Below are 23,680 nucleotides of genomic sequence, written 5' to 3' on the forward strand. Positions count from 1 at the left end.
ACAAGAGGGTATAAATCTCTCTCTTCCATACAGGGAACTTAGCCCTTTACCTCAAGCAGCAGGTTCATGCTTTTAGTATGAGAAATCCCAGGTTCAAACCATGCTGACAGCCCAAACTGGATTAGTTTACGTGCCCACTGTGAATACGATCCTTCCTTGGTTTCACTTGTGTATGGCTAGATTGTATCATCTTCTCTCAACAGTCTTCAGGTTTTCTTCTTTTTTGCTGGAGGGGTTAAAAAGAATTAGGAGGTGAAAGTCCCATAACCATGGCAAACTAAATTTGCTTTTGTTTCAACAGGATGGCAGTGTGTTCACATTTGGAGATGACAGTGCTGGACAGCTGGGACATCGCTCTTCAACCCAGATGCCTGGTCCTCAAAAGGTCGAATGGATAGATGGTCCAGTTTCCCACTTGGCATGTGGAAGGTGTATACTGTAGCTTGTATGTTTTTCATAATAGTCACATTTTGCAAGGGAAAACAATATTGTTTTCTAAAGGAAGATAGACAATGTTGGGTCTTTTTTTTTTTTTAACCAGTTGTGTGCCCGTTAAAAGCAAATAACTGCTTCAATATAAAGCTAAAGTTGCACAGTTACAATCTTAAGGTCAATTAGTGAAGAAGTTACCCTCCAGTTCTGTGAGAACACAGATACATTAGGTGTTTGCAGCAGCCGGTAGAAACAGAGTTTTAGGGTGAAGTTCAGTGGTATGCTCTGACTGCTTTGCACTCATTCCTTCACTAACAGTAAACTTCTGTAAACCCAGCTTTAACTGGCCTATGAAACTGGATTTCTTGTTCCTTGTCATCACTGGAGGGATGCAAAGCATTCAGAGTATTCCAGTAAAGCCGGCTCTTAATGTATAATTATAATACAACTTGGATAGGCAGATTAGACACTCCTGAGGTAGTTCTGCTGTCTGGATTTTTTTGTGGATGGTCTCTATATAGCAAATTCTAGAGGGTTCAGAGGTCTGATGCATACTGTAATATGAAATAAAAATAAGGCAGGGCATTTATGTATAGTGTATGTATTGCTCTTCATTGATCTCAAATTGTTCTGCAAATCAAGGGCCAAGCTGAAGTCAAATAAGGCAAATAGGCCTTGGTCACTAAGTAGTCCTTCTCAGACAGGAACACTGAGTTACACTGGGACTGGGACTTACTGAACGTCTCACAGTCTGCAGTGGTGAAGAATAAAGCCCATCTTGTCTGATTCCCAGTGCTGTGCTCCAACCACTAGATGTCCTAGTGAATTTGTACAAGTGCCTTTATAACCCTGTTTTACCATCAGCTGACTCTTATTGACTGGAAGGGAGAACAGAGAGTTTTCTGTGACAGGTTTGTAACAAGTTATCTCTTCTCTTTGGCAGCTATCACACCCTGGTCTATATGTCTACTTCTGGGCAGATTATATCTTTTGGACGTGGTCCCCAAAGACACATTGAAAATGGAACAGCGAGTAACCCAGGGGAGCAGATACAAAACTTTGACATCAGCAGCCTGGTTTCAGCTAACGGTACTGATTATAAGTGGAAATATGTTTGGTTTTACACAATGCATAATGAATCCGTGGAACTCATTGCCACAAGAGATAATTGAGGTCAAGACCTTTAGTTGGATTTAAAAAAGGATTTGACACTTACTTAAATAACAAAAACATCACCAGTAATATTAGATGGTATTAGAATATCTATATTTAGAAGGAATATAAAGCCCCCATGCTTCATGGCATAAATCTAACACTAACCTGGACTACGAAGAAACGGATGATATCATCACTGTAATATAACTGTCATGTAATTATTTTCAAGAAACAGAGAATATCCAATGAAAATATATGAGGGAGTAGAATGTTCTTGTGGCTCTTGCCTGTATTTTTCTGTAACATCTCCCAGGGTCCAGTCCTGTAACATGCTGAGCAGCTGCTGGACATTTCTTAGCCCTCTCAATTCTCTTGACTTTAATGGGAGCTGCGGGCATTTAGCAACTTGCAGGTCTGGGGCCAGATCCAAAACCCCACTGAAGTCAATAGAAGGACTTGCACTGGCTTCAGTGGGCTTTGGATCAATGCCTAAGGCCCAAGAGAATAAAGTAGCAGCATAAACAGCAGCAGTAGACGTTGAGGATTTGCAGTTGATCTGATTCATATTCTTGTAGATCTGTCGGGCGTCCAAGTAAAAATGATTTTTGCTGGAACGTATGTCAACTTCGTCAGTACTCTTCAGTCCCAGGTAGTGATACCCTGTCTTGTAGATTTCATTTAACTCATGTGTTTCAGTGATGGTGGGCAGAATTGCAAGCAGTTTATCACTAGCATGTTAGCAAATGTAAGCTTTATTCATTTTAAAGTAGAGATGTCGTGTTTACGGAGAAAGGGTTGGAAGCAATTAACAGCTGCAGCAGTTTTTGCCAAGCAGTAGTTAGCAAAACACAGAGGGGAAAACGGTAATTTCCAGTTTATAACTCAGCCAAATCTGAATAGATTTACATGGGGCCCACAAAAGACACCTCCCTGACCCTAAGTTTATTTCCTTGTGAAGTTTCAGTTTTGCTGGCTGTAAACGATGAAGGCATTTGAGGTCTTAATTAAGGTTCTTATTACTTTTTTATGGGAAGTATTATGCAACTTTAATATTTGCTCTCAGTAACTTTTTTCTAAAATCATATTTTATGGGCCAGACCCTGAGCTGCTGTCAGTGATGATCACTGCATTGATTTCAATGAAACTTTGTTGATTTGGCATGAGGATCTGACAATGTTTTAAGAAAGGAAAATCCATTCCTTAAATATACTCAGGTATATGAACCAATGTTGTTTTTAAAGGAAATATATAACAAGATTGTTTTGCAAGAGTAAATCACCTAGTGTTAACCTAGCACACAGAGAATGGTAGAAAGAATCAGAGTTACAGTGGTGGGTATAATTCTGACCATAATCTCACAAGGAGGAAGTTGAGATTGAAGAGCTGCAGTATGGGCTGATGATAATATTTGGTACTTACATTGAGCTTTGCATCTTCAGTGTTCTGTAAAAACATTAATTAACCATAGCAATAGAGTAGTGATGATTTATGGCTTTGAGCCCTTTGGTGGAGAATAGTGGTTCTCCATGGATGCTCCATTAACCATAAGTCGTTCACAAAGCCCTTCCTGGTAGTCTGCTGAATGAAACAGGTTGGAGCTAAGTGATGGTTGTTGGAGCAGGAGGAGGTCCAGGTGAGACTGGAAGTTTTCATTCAGTAGTCTGAAGTTAGTTAGAACACAGCTCATTTATCTATATTGCCTGGTTCAGGCTAGGAGAGCCAGTTGAGCAGAGAAGATCCTCCCGTCATCAGCTCAAGGATTTCTCAAGCAGCTCACTTTAATCTCCAGAAAGTGTGATCCATAAATACAAAGCAGATCTGGAGACCCATGGTGGTTGGTAGGAAACTGTGTGGTCCCCTAACTCCTCTCCTTCCCCCCACCCCTCAATTTAACAATTTTAATATCCAAAACCTAGTTAGTGGCTCTTTTCCTGTATTCACCCTTCTTCCTCTCTAGAATTGTGTCCAGATCATTCTAGGGCTGGTTCCACTCATATGGACGTCAATAGCAAAACTCTCATTGACTGCAATGGGAGCATGGTTTTAGAATTGGTTGCTATCTCAAAGAACTGGTTGGCATAGAGAATCAATGCAGGAGCTTTTAGACTGTTACTACAATATAGTTTAACCCGTGTCCTTTTTCATTTTGCTAACTCTTGGATAGATGATAAGGGATACTGTGAAGAGGAAAATTGGTTAGCTTCAGGAGCTAAAATTAAGTTGTGAGGGATCCTAGGTACAGTTGGGTGCCATCTCTAAGGGTTAGTAATGATGATCTCCTTCTGCTTCAGAATCCAAGGCATGAGAATTGCACATATTTATTGCTTGTCCTCCCACTCTGTTACAAAAAGTAAATAAAAACAAACATTTTCTTTTCAATTTGGGAAGCATCAGGGACATCATAGTAGTATGCTCAAATAAACCTACTTTAATGTCAGGAAGAGTATTACAAGATTAGAGAACTGGTAGTTTCTCCATGTAGCCTGTTGCATTTACCTGCCTAATGCAAATGCAGGGTCTTCAGTTTGAGCAAAAGTGGGAGCAGATTTGATCAATTGCTTTGTAAAAAGCTTATTTGCAGTGGTGATTTATAATTTTATATACACTCATATGTTGTATCTTTGCTTTTATTTAAGGATCTTGAGCATGCTCATGGGATCTCTCCCACAGATACCCTGTCGAAGATTAGCAGGCTTGACAGGACATTGATAGATAAATGGTTGACAGTGACAGCTGGCACTGATGAATTCCAGGAGGCTAAAAGGTTGGTGTCTACCACTTTTCTACATTATGGGATGAGAAGACTTGTCTTTAGACTCTTTATAGTCAATGTACTAAAAACTGATTCATAAACTTTAAACAAAAGTAGGGTCTGTTTTACTGCCTTTACTGAAACTACTAGGCCCATACCTAGGTAATGTGCCCATACCTAGCCTATAACGTGGCTGTCCTACAATTTAGCCAGCGTTGTATGAACACTCTTTGATGACAACCAGCCATGACTAAACACTGTTTCTGAACTCAATTCTTTAATTGTTTCTCATTGAATCATCAGAGACCTGCTTGCTGCTAAATGGGAATGGAAGCAGACTCTAAACTGACTTGAAAGACACCCTCTCATTTCGTTTGGAGTCAGATTAGATTATAAAGGCCTGATGCAAAACCCATTGAAGTTAATGGAAAGGCTGTCTTCACTGGGGTTTAGATCAGGCCCTGAGAGAGAATAAAAATCCTGCAGCAAACAGTATCTTCCTCTAAATGACATGTCTTAAGAAAGCATCTTTTGGCAGTAGAAAATTCATCATGCAAATAAAACAGACACAAATGTGCTCTCTTAATATCTTTAAATAACAGAGTAATTGCTTAAGATTCAATCTTGTAAATGTCTGAGTGCTAATACATTGACCTACTAGGTGGGATAATTGTTTAATGCCTACTTTCTTGTATTATTGTGCCTTTTGTAGGGAAATAGCCCTGATATTTTCTTCTCCTGCTTGTTTAAGTGCAAGTTTTTTAAAACCCAGGTAAGTGATACTTTCAATGCCATTCTTTGCTAAGTTTAAACAAGAAGCTAAAATTGTAAGTGAACTAAATTATGAAGGCAAAACCCTATCCCTGTATCCAGAAGATGTACCTGCTGGGCTTAGGGGTGGCAAGGGAGTTAAAGCAGAGCAGTAACAGCCATTTTAACGTTTGAATAACCGTCATGTTGCTGCGGGACAAGAAGATTCCAGGTAGCAAAGGGGGATTATGTAGTTGTGATACACTCCGCTACTTCTTTAATAAAGGAACACCATTCAATACGCTGAATCCCCAGCAGTAAATGCACTAGGCAGCCAGACACCCAACCATACCGCTAGCCAGCAGACCATGCTTGTCAGCTGGCCAGACTACTGGCCTCCTCAGCATTTTCAAGTGCTCGCTAGGAATCCTGACCACCTAGTCTGTGAGTGTGCTTAGGGGTGTGTTGGAAAATGCTCCCTTTCTCCTCTTCCCACTCCTTCATCCTGGGCAGGGCAGATCTAGCCCATGGAATTTATCTGAGTTTCCTAAAGCTTTAATTTTAAAATACCTGAATAAGAATTGCAGAAACAAGCTGTCGGCTGAGCTAAGATGTGTTCTCATACTCTTCCACTTCACTTAGCAGTTCTACAACTCTAAGGCTAAGAAGAACCCTTCGGGGCTTTTTACAGAGCTACAACAATTCGAAACTTGTTTGTTAAAAACAAACAAACAAAAAAACAAACCCACAGGTGTATGATATAGTTTTTGCTGATTTAGGGGACAGAGTTGGTATTGTGCTATTGAGCCTACAGAGTCACTGGTTCAAATCCAGCTCATTAAAATAGTGACTGACACTTGGGACCGTCTGAGAGCTGTTTGGTGGCAGTGTGACCTGAGCAGGTCGTCTTAGGTCATTTCCCGGACAGTGGACCCTTGTCCATGTCACAGTTGGAACTGGCCCTCTTTCTTAACAGTCTCAGCAGAGTGACTAAGGATTGAATGGGCACAAATACTCAGCTGTCCTCTTCCCCCTTACAGGTGATGCTTGGTTGAGGCACGCTGACCGGGCATTGTGGGAAAGCTTGCATTGCCACTCTCTGCCCTGTAGATGAGCAGAGAGATCCAATTTCTAGGGCTGTCAGTTTGGCACATTGCACAGCACTAAATTCTGAAGAAGAACCTTTTAAAAATCAGTACTTGCTAAAAAAGGAAAGAGCATTTGCTAGAAAAGATTTTAAAAAAAACCCTAAAACCAAAATGTAACCATTGAGGTATATTGCAGCATCCTCCTTTATTATATAAAATGAGGTGTATTTTTTTCCTAATCACCTTAGCTCTGCTTTGGAAGCAAATTGTATTGGTGTTGATCTACAAAAGGCGAGGGACGTATTTGATGAGCTAACCAAAAAGGAGTGGATTGTTAACCAGGTAAAACATCTTGCAAGTTTTTGTGCAAATTACACCCAGGGTATAACTTAATTTAACAGGTCATCAGGGGTGCACAGGCTTGGTACTCTGGAATTACTCTGAATGAAGTTGAGACAGGACCCTCTTGTAGTGTGACACCGTGCAGGGCACACACTCCCAAGGGCACAACTCCTTGGCTTCAGCATCTCCTGCGTCTGACCTTGGAGTGTTCAGTACCCTTTTCATGCTGTGAGCTCCCTGCAGTGAATAGGGTACCTGGGAAAGCCTTCCATACAGCCCCAGGGGCCACGAACCCCCAACTTCGCAGTCAGCAGTGACTCTCAGCCGGCTTTGTAAAACAGAAGGGTTTCTTAGTCATCTGGAACACAGTACAGAACAGATCTTGTTAGCACAGAAAGTAGGAAGATTCAGCAAAGTCCAATTTGGGGAGCCCTAGAGCCCTGGGCTCTCCCCCCACAAGTCCCAAACCAAGAGACTGACTTGCTTCCAGCAGCTCACCCTCAGTTTCCCCTCCTCCGTCTTTTGATCTGTTTCCAGGTCTTCTTGCAGAGGGTGAGGCCTGGCTATCAGTTGCCAGGACACAGAATGTCTGTCCATTGTCTGGGCCCAGGGTGCTAGGCGGCAGTCACATCTGCCCTCTAGGGTCTCTGCGCGATCACCCACCCTTGTTCCACCACCTAGATACTTGTGCAACATATAGGGGAAACTGAGGCACACACCATATTCCTATAAAACATTAAGTAAATTCCCACTTCATCACACAGGAAGCTACTGATTAATTTAATTAATTAACTTGCAAGGGAATTTTTCTTTGTGTGTTTGGGGAAGACATGAAGGGTCTGTAATGCCATCTGCCAAAGTTGCTCAGGACAAGTGTAGGATCCAAACTCTGCTCGCTGTGCAGTGATGCGTTGCACTTGGATATGCTAACACATGACTCTCCTGATAGACTGTTAATCTCCCTAACCCTCTCGTCTCCCAAAGTCTTCACCTTCCAAGTATGAGGAATTGTTTTTAAACATAAAAAAGAGGTAGCTGGCCAAGTATATGAGAGGATGGGGACAACTCTTTATCCCATGTCGAAATCACCCTGAGTGTGGTATAATGTCAAAAGTATTTCTGTTTTTTAACACCATGACTTTGGAATTGGGAGACAGACAGGAAACAGAGCAGCAGCACAGCTTCCAAATCATTGGGATAGTTTAGGCATTTGGGCCAGTAAGCGGCTCCTCATCTCTGAATAGAAAGGTGCAAAATAGTCCTTAGAAATCAGTTTTAAGGCACAATTGACAGTAAGTATCCAACAACTCTAACAAACAAACCTCTCTTCATCCCTTTTTACCCCAGTTTTAACATAGATTATTTTTTATTTTAACTGCATCTAAACTCTACATAAAAAAACTCTTTTTTGCAAAGTTTCAAGTCCAGCATTATGCCAGGTAGAAAGTATTGGCTTTATTGTATATGGCACTGCAAATCATTCTCTAAATGCTTTCTCTCTTCCACCTTTCTTTATTTTATTTTATTGCATACAGATAAATCCCTGTCTGTTGGCTGATTTGATTCCTGGTCTTCCACTGCGTTCTCCTCATCATGAGGCTTTATCTATTTTCCTACTCCTGCCAGAATGCTCTGTGATGTACAAAGAACCGAACTTGGAGCCTTTTGTTATGCGACTTGCGCAGGCCATTAATACCATGAGTGACCGCTCCTCAGACATTCTGGGTAAGGTTGTTTCACTTTGAGCCTGAGGAGAAGCCACTGCCTGAGGTGGTAACTACAGCACACATTTTAAAATGACTTAATTAGGACACGGTTAACATACAAAGTGATCATTTTAGCCTCGTCCCTTCACTACTTGTGGATAGTGCTGCTGTCCCAAAATCTTCATATGACGTGTGTGAGAGAGAGAGGGAGAGAGTTTTATTCTCTCACACAATTTTTATTAGTTAGAGCCAAAGGTGCTAGATTGCATAGTCAATCAATGCAAACCCTAAAAATCAAGGAACTAATGTATTCTACACTCCATCTACACTCTACTCCTCAGCTCCTCTTCTCAATTTCATGTGCATCTGTTCCACAACTCACGGACCATATATCTCCACCTTCATCCTAAACAACCAGTGGGCTCCCTTTCTTGTTGTTGTATCTACTACCAGGCCTAGAAACCCTCGACACACAAGCTCCTGGTCCATGGGGCACTGTACGCACAGAACAAAAAGACAGTTGCTACCCCAGAGGGCTTACAATCTAATAAGACAAGATAAATGAGGTGGATGCGGACAGACTGGCGAGCATAGGAAACAATGAGATAATATTGGTCAGCGTGATTGGCAGTGGTCTCAGCACACCAGTAGCCCAGTTGTTGTCAGGGATGTATAGGCACCTTGGCAGTGGGGTTTTGAAGGAGGATAATGAGGCAGCTGTGTGGATGTTTATGGTACGCACTCCCAAGCCTATGGGGCAGCGTGGAAGAAAGCATGAAGGTGCTTGTTTGAAAGTTTAACAAGTGGACAGTGGAGGCTGGCATCATGGTCCGTTCGGAGGCAGGACTCAACCTTTCGATACTGAATGAGAGGGTAGGGTAGGGATAGATTGTGAAGGGCCTTGAAATTAAGGACAAGTAACTTTTATGTTTGATACAATAGAGAAGAGGGAGCCAGCGGAGAGGGACTCAAAGAGAGGGATGACGAGCCTTAGACGGGCTAGGAAAATTACCCTGGAACTCTGGTTATTGGCCTGGGGTGGTCGTAAGTTCACATGTTTAGGCTTGGTGTTGCTCTCATCTGCTGTAGTTTTGTATGTGTGTTTTATATGAGTGGGTGCAAATAGCTGAAGTATGGTGTCTGATTGCATTTAGTGGCTGCATTGTTTCCCTCCAAAACCACGTTGCATTAAAAAACACTTTTGAATCATGTATCATTCATAAGTATGCAAGCTGCAAGGTGTGTTTGTGGAGGAAGGCTGGGACGTGTGTGTTTCTTTAGAGATTTTTGTTTCATTGTTTTTTTGGCGGGGAGTTTCATTTACAGGAATATTTTCCCCTCATATTTCAGAAGAATGCTGGTCATCCTTGTCAGCATCCTTTTTGGACAATGTGGTGCAGATGTTGAAAAAGGCTGTAGTATCTCAGCTGCCATATTACACCTTCCCCCATTACCAGGACACCAAACCTCTCCTAGAAGTGCTTGAAAAGCTGTACAGGGTAAGCATGTCTAGTCTGAATAACTGCCCAGAGAATCGTCACCGGTTCTAAGCAAACATGTGCATCTGAACCCACATTTTGTTCCATTTCAAGGCAAACAGGAAGGCTAACTACACGCTACAGTTAAGCAGTTTTTACATAGATGAAATCTCCGGAACATTTATTCTCTCAAACGATGTATGGAGGTGGCGCTCTTGGCAAGTTACAGCTGTGAGTATGACCTTGTACCATCTCCTGGTTATTCCAGAGTTTCTCAGGACAGTGATTGGTTAAAAGACAGCAGTTTCTTATTATGGTAACACCTAGCACCTCCAGCTGAGATGAGGGCCAGATTGTGCCAGGCTCTGAGCAGACGCTAAGCAAGAGACTGTGTCTGCCCAGAAGAGCTCACAGTCTAAATAGAGAAACACACACAAACGTGGGAGGGGAAATAGAGGCGCAGAGGGTTGAAGTGACTTGCCCAATTGCACCCAGTAGGTCAGTGACGGAACCAGGAATAGAACCTTGGTTTCCTGACTCCCAATCCAGTGCCATAACCATTAGACTCTGTTGCCTACCTCTGAAATGTCTAACCTTAATCTTCATTCCATATTGTAGCCGTGTTTTGATTTTTTTAAGTCTGGGTTTAGTTGCAGTACCTGGTTGGTGGGGGAAATGGGCCCCAGGACCTGCCCTTGCTGCACAGCAGCTAATCCAAAGGGGTAGAGGGACAGTTATAATTCTCTCCTAGGCAAGAAGGGGAAGGAGACTGCAGTCTTGCGGGGCCATTTTTTTGTGTGGGGAGGGAGGAAAGAGGGTGAATCCATGAGTTAAGCATGTGGAAAGTGGGACTTACCTGTTTTATTTTTAAGTATTCAAAAGATATGTACCATTCTCCTTGGTAGAATTCGTGTCATGAAGACCACGTTCCCGTCATATTCTGCCGTTTCCCTTTTATCTTTAACTTGGTTTCCAAGATTCATGTGTTCCACCTTGATTCATTTTTCATGCAAGAGGTATGACCTGGTCTCTGTATACTCTGAAACACAGTTTATGTTGGTTTGTTTTTTGTGGGCCACAGAACTAGAGTGACATTTCAACCCCAGGAGCATGTGCTAAAGTGAGGGGCTTAGAATGTATTCACTTTTTTTTTTCTTCCAAACGAAGGCTATGGCTAAACTACAGAGCTCACAGTGGTGCCGCTGTAGCACTGCTAGGGCAGAGTCTATGCCGACAAGAGGGAGCTCTCCCGTCCACTTCATGACTCCAACCCCCGCAAGTGGCAGTGGCTATGTCCATAGCGCTGTCCACACCAGCACTTAGGTTGATGTAACTTACTTCGCTCATGAGGGTGGCTTATTCACACCTCTGAACGACACAACTTACGCTGACTTAAGCTGTAGTGTAGCCATGGCCTAAGTAAAGTATTTTCATGACCCACCAGGTGCTATCACTTGCCAATGTAGAGTATTTTGTTGGAGAGGTTTATATTTTCTTCTTGGGGAAAAATGGCATCAGTTGTTCAAATACTATACTAACATGATTGACTCTGTAACATGACATGGATCAGTGTGGTTTTAGATTCGGGGGTGAGGGGGGGAGAGGAAAAGAACTTGTAGTGGAGTTTGGGAGCATTGTCTCCCAGGACAATTATTTGAAAATACACTTGCAGTTCAGTGGAATTTAGTCCATTATAAGGTGGGGGAGGGGATTTGTCCTAATTTCCCTGTGTCTTGGTGGCAGAATTTTAACAAAGGGCTCCTGGAGCCTTGGCCAGGACCTTGCTGCTATTCCTATAGGAGAAGAGTAGTTCCCCCTAAATGAGAATTATTTGGATCTTATTAAGTGTTGCCACACTGCGTCAGCATTCTGAACCCTCGGTGGTGGCGGGGGGGGCGGGGGTCTGACCAGGCTCAGGAGTGTTCCTGTGTGGATTGAATTGCAGGATTTGGGGCCATTTTGATGTAACAAAATTTGATGTAACGGAATTTGCAATTGAACATCAAAAGTCACTCCTTTAAACATCACTTAAGTCTTCTTTTACCAATGGGTGTTTTGCTTTGCCATAGAGAGACAAGGTGGGTGAGGTAATATCTTTTATTGGACCAACTTCTGCTGGGGAGAGAGACAGGCTTTTGAGCTTACACAGAGCTTTGGGGAAAGTCTCACAGCTAAATACGAGGGGGATCAGTTTTAGCATAAGCAGTTAACATATTTCAAGGGACCATACCAGGTGAAGTGTCCAGTTAACACCCCTCCAGTCATGGAAGCCATGAGTGTGTGTGTGTGTGGGGGGGGGGGGATAGTGGGTTATAAATAGTTGCAATAAGCCATAAATCTATGGTTTGCCATAGTCATTTCTGTCATGGTTTCCTGGAAAATGACTCTTTTGATATGGAGTTAATTCACATTTTTATCTAACTCTCCTTATAAAAGAAGTCCTAATTATGCTGTATGATGTGAATACCAGTTACTTCTAACACGGTAGGTTTCAAATGAAAGAAAATGGGTGTGCAATGCAATGCAATAAGTTAGTGTTTGGAGCTGGGCAAATGTCACATAAAGGGGGAAATGTTGTACCCATTATCACTGCAGATTTTTTCAGACAATATGCTGGAAATAGAGTTATATTTTCATTCTTTTTTAGGGTGCAAAGGCAGAAGCCCAGTTCATACTGACACAGAATGAATGGCTGAGAAAGAGTGAGCTTCCTGCGTTGCCTGTTTTTCCTCTGCTAGTTAAACGCAGCAACCTGGTTGAAGATACTTTACGTAAACTAAGTCTGGTGGAGGACAGTGTCCTGAAAAAGCAGTTGTTGGTATGGTGCCCCGTCATGTTCTTTCTACTTAGCAATACCGGGGAGATTAGAGAAACTGTATAGCTGGTTGGAATTAGGGCTGATTGAAAAATTTCTGTTTAAACCGCCTCTCAATTACCTGAAATTATTTGTGAAAAGTGCCTGCTTTCCACAAATATGTCGTCATATTTTAGTTGGGGGGAAAAAATGAAAACTTTTTGGGTGAAAACCCCAAAACATTTTGGTTTCCGTTTTTGATGAAAAGTCAGAATTTTCTATGGAAGAAAAAACATTTTCTGGTCGTCTCTAGCTAGCATGCACCGGAAGACAGGTGCCTAATTAGCCAATTAGCAAGGATCGGTTCAACGCATTAGGCAGATTTTTATACTTGGTCGACAGCTTTGAAAATTTTAACCAGGGTTTTGAGATTTTAACCATATGATCCCCCCCATTAACAAAGATCAATTACTGCAAGGTTTGTGGTCTTACATGTGCACGACCGTGAACATTTACCCCTCTCTGTTAACACTTCCTGCCCTTGGATCGGCATGACACCACAACTTGTGGTTCTTCATTAGAATGCAGGCTGACTTGGTGTGGCTTGTCTGTTGCTTTGTCATGGGACCTCAGAGGGCTGGTGAGTTCAAAAGCCAACTTCAGCTTATCTTGAGAAAAGAAGAGAGAGCAGTGTGTCTCTAAGCAGACCTAACTTGTACTGTAGCAGTGTGTTGTGGACATCATTTTTCAGGAGGTGGAGAAGGGAAAGGTGGTGAGTCACAGTTCAAAAGAGAGGTAAGAATGGCAATTTGTAAGAGCAGGAATGATGAAGTCTTCCCAAATCATCCCTTTGCAGAGTTGTTCCTGCTCTGGTCTTGGAAAGGGCTGATTACTTCAGACCCTAAAGCCATGCATACACTGCACTTAGTGGTTTGACTCCAGCACTAAGGGATGAATGTGGAGTTGATTGTTCCATTTCTGGGGAAATAGTAGTCTGCAATGACTTTGGAACAACGGCCACGAAGAATAGCCATCTTTCTCCGTGTTTCTGCAGGTGCAATTTGAAGGGGAGTTGATGGGCCTGGATGCGGGCGGAGTGACGTTAGAATTCTTCCTGTATGTATTTGAAGAGATGGTTAATCCACAATATGGGATGTTCGTGTATTGTGATCCTGCATCCCCAATGTGGTTTCCTACCAGCGTAAGTCAGAATCTGCGCAAACCATTCAGGGTCAAGCGACAAAGGAAGTAATTTGCATTTTGACTCCAAGCTTCCTTACCTTCTGCACAGTAGCTGGAGTCGGAAGGGGAGGGTCTTGGAAGGCTGTGGCAATTTTCCAGAGCAGAGGGTCTGTGCCACCTGGGTGATTTATATTGCGGAATTGGAGAGGGTTCAGAGAATGATTGGGTGCATGGGAAAACTTGAATGTAGAGAGATTTCAAAGACTGGCACTTAGCTTTGTTTACCGTAGAAAGGAGGGGACATGATTAAAGCACATAAATCAATGAATGCTCTATACATGATAAATAGTGAGCTTTGTTGTCTCACAACACAAGAACAAGGGGATGTTCAACGAAACTGAAAAGTATTGAAGGAAATAATTTTCCATTCAGTGAGTAATTAGACTGTGGAGCTCTCTGTGGCTAAGAATTTAATGAGATTCAGAAAGGGACTGGACATTTATATGGATTACAAGTTTATCCAGAGTTATAATAGTACAAATAATAGTTTTTAAAGGGATAAAAATCTCATGCCTCATGTTTTACATCATTCTCTAGATAGTAGGGATTAGGATGAGATCTTTATGAGAGGCAGATTACACCACTTCTACCTCCTGTGGGGGTTCTTGCCGCTTCTGACTAGCGGGACTTCTGATCCAGGTCTGGCAATTCCTGTATTCCTACAAGAAATATTTTCTAAGAAATAAATTTAGAGAACTTTAACCACTCAGACTATATTCCCTGGCTGACCACAGTAATTAACCAGACCACAGCAATGTGTGTGTTACTGTTCTATATACTGACACTTTCCATTAGTAAACAAATTGTAACTGATCATCAGAGTGCATCTCTGAGAGTTCAGGTGAGCTGCAGTCAGATGGGGGACCAGTTCCATGGTCTAGAATTCTGAATGACTGGTGTTCCCAGGCTAACTACGAGCATAGTCAAAAACAATTAAATTCCTACAATCGGTGGGAACTCTTCAAGTGGTCAAATGCTGCTTTTGTACACTTTATCTGGCAGTGGCCCAATTAATTCTGTGTCCTTACTCCTTTGTGAAATTTAGTTTTATTGCTCAGCAATATCTATTTTTACCAGGGAGGGGAAAGAAAAAAGGTAAATACCTTCACCCCAATTTCCAAATAAATGTGAACAAAAAAGGGGAAGACGTAATGCAGCAAATTAAGTCTAAAAGAGGGCTTTTCAAGATAATTTTGCTCATTAATTGTCTTTGGTTTGCACTCTGTGAAGTGATAGTGTGTCAGACACCATCTTGGCCGATGTGCCAGGGATTAAAAGCATGAACTGCTACAGCTTGAGTTAAAGAGCCAAGGTGTGCTCGGAGGGCCTGAAACGGACTCTTGTCCTTTGCAGATGAGCCACAGAGTGAGACCTCTAACACATTCCCCAGCGAGACACAAGAGGACAATGAAATCCACTGATGGCAGATCTGTGGCTAATGCATGCCCCAAAGTTGCCAGATGCCCTCTCTTTACCAGTAGCCTGATTCAGTTCTCCTTAAAGAGTCTCACTAACTTCAGTGGATCTTGGATTGGGCTTCAAAACAGAAGCAGGCCTCTTATTCCAGGTGTCCCACCCCCTACTTAGGGTTCTGTGCTCCTCCCATCTGTTTCAATGGGAGTTTTGCCATTGACTTGAATGGAGCAGGGTTGGAGCCTTGGGGAGCATCAGAAGGTTCTGGTGGGGTCTCTTTAAACATAGTTTCAGCTCTTCTTAATGACTGATAGGTTTTGTTGCTGATGATTTTGCTTTTTCTTAATTACCAGAACAATAATGTTTAAAAAAATTGCAGGGGGAGTTACATTTTGCACCGATTGATCTTGACATGGTGCCCCTTTAACTAATAAAAAAAATTCTGTCATTAACGTTTTTAGGGCTCAAAAATGAACCAAAAGATTTACTGTAAATTTTGTCTTTCCAATCTCTCTATTCTGGCTTGTTTAGTTTTTTCTGTTCCACCATGACCTACTACTTACTTGGTTCTCCAGTTATTATATTGCAACGCTTGTTTTTTTTCCAGTCTTCAGTAGAGAAGAAAAAGTATTTCCTCTTTGGGGTCCTGTGTGGGCTCTCCCTGTTCAACAGGATCATTGCCTTCATCCCTTTCCCACTCGCTATTTTTAAGAAACTTCTGGATAAGAAGCCTTCGCTTGAAGATTTGAAAGAGCTGAGTCCTGTGGTAGGGAAGTAAGTGATTTCAGCTATTGATTCCATCTGGATCTCTAAAGGAGTATGTGCATATACCCACATGTATATGAATGGGCTGGATAGTTTGTTGGCTTTCACTATATTGTCTGTAGAGTGGAGGAAGGATCGTCTTGTGGTTCAGACACTGACCTGGGACTTGAGGTAGGGTTCCGTTTCCAGCTCTCCCACTGATTTCCTGTGTGTGACTTTGGGCAAGTCACTTACATTCTCTGCCTCAGTTTCGTGTCTGCAAAATGGGATTAACATTTCCCTACAAAGGGGTTGTGAGGATAAATTGGCTAATATATGTGAGGTATTCAGGTACTGAGGTAAAATGGGGGCTATATAAGAACATAGATAGATGGAAGCATAAGAGTAGCAAACCTTCTGTTATTTTTCTGTGCTTGAGTTCTGTGTCGGGGTCATGCAAGCTGCCTTTGTGAGGCTCGCTTTGGCAATTATTTGCCAGCAGCACAGTTGCTCTTAAAATAGAGCAGATTGCAGTCTTGATCGAATGGACTTTTATACGCAGTCTCATAATCTCCACTCTCTGGGCCCATATTAAGAATGAGGGCTGCTGTGAGCCACACTGTAGCATTCTACACTTCGGCCACCCTCGTACCAGGTTGTCTGTCTGGCTTTGCCTATTTTTGTAGTACCTTTCTGTCGGTTGTGGTTTGATTTGGGGATTAAGGTCATGCATTGTAACAGGAGGAGAGGCATTCATGAGTACATCTAGATCCATTTTTATGTTAGAGAATCATTAGCACCATGAGCCACACAAAGCCCTAACAGTGAAGATCTACCAGACAGCTGCACACCCTGCCATACGTTACGTCTTCTCTGCTGTCTGTTTGGAACAGGAGGAGAGAATGCAGCATAGGCAGCTGTGAAATACAACATATTACATACATTGCGCTGATGTGAGGACATCAGCATAACTAACAGAGCAAAGCCTGAATAGCTTGTGTTGTCATCAAAGGCCAGAGATTCAGTGTTAAGAAATAAATAAATAAATAAATAAATAAAAGGACAAATTACAGTTACTGGTAATTGCGCTGGACAATAAAAACATACATATAAGTGACGCAACACAAAGCAACTTATGCTTTATAACAAAACTCATTTTGACTTCTAAGAAGTTGAAATACCATATGTTTTATGGGACAACCAGACTTGAGATACAGGTTTTTCCTGGACAGTTATTGAGAAAACAAAAAATTCCCAGCTTGACCTGCAGTAGGGAAGGGAGACAGAGATTGATGAGAAGGACAGAACTCTGTGGCATATGGTAGCAGAGATGGGGGAAGTGGGTGTAGATTTTTCTCCTGGTTTTTGAACCCAAAACTTTTCATGGTGGCCTTTGTCTCTGACATGTATTACGTTCTTCTACCCATGAGGGCAGAATTTACAATTTTTTGTTGCTTGCAACTGGAAATACGTTTAACTACAGTATTTACTACTACGATTAGCATAATTTACAAACAATCAATAGTTTTTTTAAATTGTTATCTACTAAACATAATGGCTCATAGTTACTACAAATAGGTAATAAATGGTTGGGATTTCACCACTCACGATGCAGGGTAATTTATCATGTGGTCTGTCATCTAACAGCGTATAAGTATATTTTTGTCTTTTTTTTTTCTCCCCCCCCCCCAACCCCCCCGCTTAGGAGTTTGCAGGCAATTCTAGTTGATGAGCATGATGATATTGAAGAGAATCTTCAGATACATTATTGTGTGAGTACCTCTGGAAGCCATTATGATACATGTCCATTTCATTTGCTGTGCACTACAGTAGTTACAATTGCTGTCACTTTTGAAATGTTGTTCTTTGCTTCACACGGTGGATTGGGTGCTCTTACACTGCTGATGTGGTATTTAGAAGCTTTTCATGAACTTACTGCAGTTGCTTATTCCTTTCTTTCTCCCCACATGCTATCCAGTTTAGGAAACAATGACTGTCCCCTTTGGAAATTCAGAATAAGCCACTATGGGAATGGTTTTTTATCAGCTCTTTGAGGCAGGGGCAATCTTTTTGTTCTGTGTTTGTATAGTGCCTGGCACAGTGGGGTCCTAGCTGGTGACTGGGGCTCCGACGTGCTTCTGCAACACAAATTATTTTCCCTGCTTCCCAATCTTTGAAAATGAAAACCCCACTTTAAATAAGATACTCATAGGAACTAACTGATTTTGTTTTGATTATCATGGCCTCTTACTGGAGTGACGAGCCCTTTGGCTCTGAGGCTGGTCTCTTCCAATCACAGTGGGCCAGATCTTGACTTGTTGTAAGCAAATGCAATTCCATGGACTTCACTGGTGCTGAATTTAGCCCATTCTATCCTGTCAGTCAATGAGCAAAAGCTCTGTGTATGGTAGGGAAGACCTGGGCTTGAAGGGGAGATGGGAAAGGCAAAAAAGAAGACAAAAATCTTCATATTTTCTTTAATGCCGAGAAACATACCCATCTGAAAATGACACATAAGACTCCTACCTGTGCACATTACTGACACACCCATGTAATAGCTATGGGAAGTCACTGAAATTGTGGTCACATTTGCACCAGGCACCTCATTCTCTCTTGCCACTATAATGCGGTTTTGAGGGTGATTGGATTAAAGGTTTCTGTAACGTGCACAACACCAGTGGGAACTTTGCAGCCGTATTGATTTCAAGTACCTTAGTAGGGAATTATTTAATGGAGAGAAGGTTGCCTGGATTGTTGCCTCTTCTCACAAGAATGTTTTCATGGTTTCAGGTGTCGTGGGACAACAAGGAAGTAGACCTGATTCCAGATGGCAGTTCCATAGCTGTGAACAACAAAAACAAGTATCTTAATGCAGATTGGTTTATTTAATTCTAACTGGTGGGGCTTTCACAGCCAGGCCTCAGAGACAGAGCAACTGTCCAGCTCTTTACAATAGTGTCCTTTTAAGCACTGCAGTTCTCAGTACCTACATGCCAATGATAATGAGGCAAATCCTCCTAGCTGGGAGAGCAGGGATAAGGTGGAAGGTACAGGAAAAGATTAAGCTTAACACTTACAAAAGCCCTGTATAGAGACCTGAGCTAGCCTCTGTCCGTCTCACCATCCTCTCTGTGTGGAAGGCTGGGAGTGACCACGTGTCTCCTTTTTCAGTCCCAGACTCCTCTCCCTATTGAGTTTATGTGAGCCCCTGACTTGTCACCTGATGAGCTGATTTAAAACAACTCCTCCTTTGGCACGTGTCTGTGAGAGACTCACCAACATTTCCCCCAATGTGTGTGTGCAATTGCATGATAGCGGGACTCTCTCCCGAGAAATGAGCAGTGTAAAGGCACTTGTTGCGACTTTACCCACTTCAGGCTCCCGATGAGGACACAATCCCTAATGAAGTTTTTGCCATTTTGTTACAAACTCGGGGCCAGATGCTGTGAATACTTAGTACTGAGTGTAGCTCTTACTGTCATGAGTAGTCACTGGGACTACCATGATTTCAGTGGGATAGTTCGCAGTAGTAAGCAATAAATGTTTGGAAGGTCAGATTCTAAAGTAATTCCTACCCCTGGGATACAAAACATAAGAACGGCCATACTGGATCGGACCAAAGATCCAGCTTATCCAGTATCCTGTCTTCTGACAGTGGCCAATGGCAGGTGCCCCAGAGAGAATGAACAGAACAAGTGATCATCAGGTGATCTATCCCCTGTTGTCCAGTCCCAGGATCTGGCAGTCAGAGGCTTAGGGATACCTGGAGGCTGGGGTTGCATCCCTGGTCATATTGGCTAATAGCCATTGAAGGAGCTATCCTGCATGAACTCACCTAGTTCTTTTTAGAACCTCAGTAGAAACTTTTCTATTATAACCACCTTTTGAAACTATTATCTGAGCCATTAAATGAACATTTCCCTCTTCCTTAGTGTCAAAGGAATGTCAGTCAGTTTAATTCTAATAAGGAGAAAAATACTTTAAAAAAAATTACAGGAAAAATTGTGTGTCAAACTGTATCTGAATAAAAGCTATTCTTATTACTATTGTATTTCTGTGAGGTGAGGAGCAAGGTGACTAGGCAAATATATTTACTGTCCTATGTGTATGAAGAGAACAATATTGTGTGTGAGCTAACCAACATCTCTCTTTGCTTCTGTGAAGGAAGGACTTTGTCAACAAGTATGTGGATTACGTCTTCAACAAATCTGTGGAGGTGGTTTATGAGGAGTTCAAGAGGGGATTTTACAAAGTCCTGGACAGAGAGATACTTAGATTCTTCCAGCCTCAAGAACTGATGGAGGTGGCAATTGGAAATGCTAATTATGACTGGAACAAATTTGAACAGGTTTGAAGGGAACAGGGGAAAGAATTTTCTCCAATATTATTCTGATTTATCCACTGAGTTCACTTCTTTAGAGTAAACATTTTTCCTTTGTTCTGTTTTGAAGAATGCAGTCTACTGGGGAATGTACACTCCATCACACCCCACCATCAAAATGTTCTGGAAGGTTTTCCATGAGCTCACAGTGGCAAAGAAGAAGGGCTTTCTCTGTGAGTATCATGTCCACCAACAGATGAGTTTATTTCTCCCAAAATCTTTCAAAATAGAGTAGTTACCATGAGCCACTCTTCCTTGGAGCAGAATTGACTCCTCTGGGGTTCTACAAAGTCTGTCCCAAGATGTACAGTGCCCAAAGATTCTGTGCAGTAAAAATGACTTCTGAACGAAATACTCCCATTGACTTCAGCAGCCTTTGGATCAGGCTATGTGTGTGTTTAGCACCACTGATGTCAATGAGACTATACATGTGTGCAGCGTTTGTAGGATCAAGGCCTTAGACTGTAAGCATCTCAACTGCAGGGACTTTATCTGTTTGGCCTTAAAGCACTATTCATGCCTATGGGGCTGTATAAATAATTTGAATATCATTCTGAAACTGTACCATTCTGAAAAGCATTATTGGAGATAAGTTTATATGAAATGTGCTATAGTAAATATTCCTTAAATGCCTATCACTTTATAAAAGATAACTTGAAATACATACTTCTAACTCTTCTTCCAGCTGAAATCTAATTCTGTTCTGCTCTGTAGTGTTTCTCACAGGAAGTGACCGGATCCCTGTAATGGGAATGGACTGTATAAAGATAAAGTTCAATCCACACGTGTCTATGTCTGAAGATCACATCCCTGAAGCACAGACCTGCTTTCACATCCTGATCCTCCCACAGTATTCTACAATAGAAAAACTCCGGGAGAAGCTTCTTCTAGCGATCGATAACAATCGGGGGTTTGGCAAAAATTGAGTCACAAATATGCACAACATGCATCAGAAACAGAAATGCTCCCTAGTCTCTTTATTCTGGATTTCTTTCTCACCAAAATTCCCATTGGCATCAGGCCCCATACAGGAGAAAAACTTTGGAATAATTTACACACCATTTACAAAAACAAACCAACCCATTTTTGTTTTGTTTTAAGTCTTCAGCTTCAGTTCCCAAACACCCTTGTTCAGGAGTGTCAGAATTATTTAGGGTCTCACTTACGTGAAGAAACTGATTAAACCCAAATAATATCTATGTAAGTGTAATAGTTTGACTGAGCCTCAGCAAAGCAGAGAAATGAAGAGCCTAACCTAAAATAGGGTTTATAACCGAAACCATGGCACACTCTAACACTAGTCCAAAACTGCAGTGCTATAGGATGAGAATTTAACTGCCCTATATTAAAAGCATCTAACCACCAAACTATATTAAATTACTGTTATATCACTTAAATCTCAAATTAAAAAAACACTCTAACCATTCAGAGTATACATTTTTGTATTAGAAACTCCATAAAATATTGTCTTGAAGTTTATGGGAAGAATAGAGACTAGTTGTATATGTTACGATCAAGTATTCTTAACCCTGCATTGTATTAAAAGACAACTTAAAAGAAAAATATAAAATATCAGTGTCCAAGGAATTATTTTCGTAGTTTTCAACCTAATACAAAATTATAGCCCATTTACTGCACGCAGCAGATCAAACAGTGAGTTCCAGTTTATAACCTTAACTTTCGTTGTTTGTCAAATTTCACTAGCTTCATGACAACTCTGCCAGTTATTGAAGCAATTTTGACCTCCTCTTTTTTTGGTAGCGTCTTAAGGAGGTAAAATTCTCTGGCCTCATTTTGATGTAAGCAACTTGCAAACACTATTCAATACAATGTAGTAAGAGTGAAATTGCATGTGAATAATTCTGACCTATTTGGTAGTTGGGTGAGCAGGGTGAAAAGAATGTTAATGAAGAAAATACATTTGATGGGATAAAGTCCTATAATATTTTTGCATGGAATGGTGTTTGTATTGTATTTAGATAAAGACAATGTAAACTTTTAGGTCCACATTATATCACTGATGTTTAAATAGAACTCCCCATTGAAATCAATGAGATCTACTTAGAAAGAAATTGCATTACATGGCCTTTTTGTTCTTAGTATTTAGCAGCACAGAACTCTGATTTCCTTGATCTGACTGCTAGTTGCATGTAGTTTGCTAATGAAAGTCATGTCAAATAAAATTGTAACCCGCTTTTATTTCCTTCATTCTTCACATTGTCTTTATTAGTAAAGAAGTCAATCATCTGGTCCTGTAGGCATTACTCTAGCGAAAAAAGGGATTGAATGACCTGACACTATTTTATGTATGATGGACATCTGGGGAAAATAAAGGGATTAGGAACGGAAAAGAATATACAGGAGAGTGGAGGTAGTCACACTTCCTGCTTGGGCCCAGACTCAGCAAGATATTTAAGCACCTGCCTGACTTTAATCACATGAGTACCCCCTGTTTATTTCTGCTCACATAGTCACTTAGAAATGATGCAGGAGGCTTAGTAAAAAATGTGCAGTTTGACTAGATCTTGAACTTCTAGAAATAATGGACAAACTCCTATTGCAGATACACAAATGGCAGTGTTCTATGATGTATAATTAAGTGAAATAGATAAATTTTCACTTTATGAAAAGGCACAACATCACCTCTTCTACGTCTGTTAACTGCTCCCTACCCTGAAGGCTAAGAACTGTTTAAAAGAAAAAGCAGGAAAACTCAATATTCACATATTGTTCATTGACCTCATTCCTACAAGTGGATGAACTATTTTTGATCAGACTTTCCAAAAAAGTTTCACCTGAGGTAGGCACAAAGCATGGAAAATTTCAGCCCTAAAGTTTAAAGTTTATCTTCTGAAAACTGGAAGTTATAACATTATAGTGTTAAGCAAACCTTAACTACAGGCATTACTACTTGTGTTGCTTGTACTCTTAAAGAAGCTTAATAGTCAACACAACATTCTCTTTGTTTGCAGAAGGGTGGCATTTTCTGATGGGTGAGAGACAACTGTTAAAAATTGCTCTTCACTCGACTGAGGCTGAGAATCAGTGGGAGAATGCATCCTTCATAAACTGCAACTCCAGGACTGAGAGGTGGAGGTGGGAAGAAATGCAAATTCAGATGGATGAGAGAAACCTCTCAGAGTTATATCACGCACACACTCATGCACGCAGGCACACACACACATTCACTTCTTCCCCCCAAACCTTGTTCTCTGGCCTGGTCTTGTTTCTGAACAGTGATAGAGAAACAACTCAAAAACAGCATCCGTTTGTGTGTTCTACTCTGGCCCAGGGGCTGTATTTTCTAAGTCAAGTCTCTGCCATCCTTCAGAAGTTGGCTCGGGGTAGAGAACAGGTGTGTCAGTGGAGTAAGTTTTCATCCATGAGAATGTTCATCTTGGGG

The 23,680-nt window shown here is 41.5% G+C and overlaps 1 protein-coding gene across 6 annotated transcripts in view; it reads left to right on the forward strand.

Annotated features, from left to right (window-relative positions):
* Window positions 1–22,480, forward strand: part of LOC102937746 (probable E3 ubiquitin-protein ligase HERC6) — a 62,937-nt gene extending 40,457 nt beyond the window's left edge. For 4 of the 6 annotated variants that reach the window (XM_043545138.1, XM_037896860.2, XM_037896857.2 and 1 more), the window contains 18 exons: window positions 302–429; window positions 1,376–1,521; window positions 2,163–2,236; window positions 4,224–4,351; window positions 5,052–5,111; window positions 6,426–6,519; window positions 8,055–8,244; window positions 9,576–9,724; window positions 9,818–9,934; window positions 10,609–10,719; window positions 12,351–12,521; window positions 13,552–13,698; window positions 15,760–15,926; window positions 17,602–17,668; window positions 18,687–18,757; window positions 20,061–20,244; window positions 20,348–20,450; window positions 20,992–22,480. In XM_043545138.1, coding sequence (XP_043401073.1) covers window positions 302–429; window positions 1,376–1,521; window positions 2,163–2,236; window positions 4,224–4,351; window positions 5,052–5,111; window positions 6,426–6,519; window positions 8,055–8,244; window positions 9,576–9,724; window positions 9,818–9,934; window positions 10,609–10,719; window positions 12,351–12,521; window positions 13,552–13,698; window positions 15,760–15,926; window positions 17,602–17,668; window positions 18,687–18,757; window positions 20,061–20,244; window positions 20,348–20,450; window positions 20,992–21,203 — 2,319 coding nt within the window. In that variant the 3' untranslated portion in view covers window positions 21,204–22,480. The remainder of the gene's footprint in view (window positions 1–301; window positions 430–1,375; window positions 1,522–2,162; window positions 2,237–4,223; window positions 4,352–5,051; window positions 5,112–6,425; window positions 6,520–8,054; window positions 8,245–9,575; window positions 9,725–9,817; window positions 9,935–10,608; window positions 10,720–12,350; window positions 12,522–13,551; window positions 13,699–15,759; window positions 15,927–17,601; window positions 17,669–18,686; window positions 18,758–20,060; window positions 20,245–20,347; window positions 20,451–20,991) is intronic. The other 2 variants (XM_037896858.2, XM_043545137.1) reach the window with 1 other exon arrangement.
* Window positions 22,481–23,680: the final 1,200 nt, after the last annotated feature.

This window comes from Chelonia mydas, chromosome 4 (assembly GCF_015237465.2).
Source record: "Chelonia mydas isolate rCheMyd1 chromosome 4, rCheMyd1.pri.v2, whole genome shotgun sequence".
In the NCBI taxonomy this organism is placed as follows: domain Eukaryota; kingdom Metazoa; phylum Chordata; order Testudines; family Cheloniidae; genus Chelonia; species Chelonia mydas.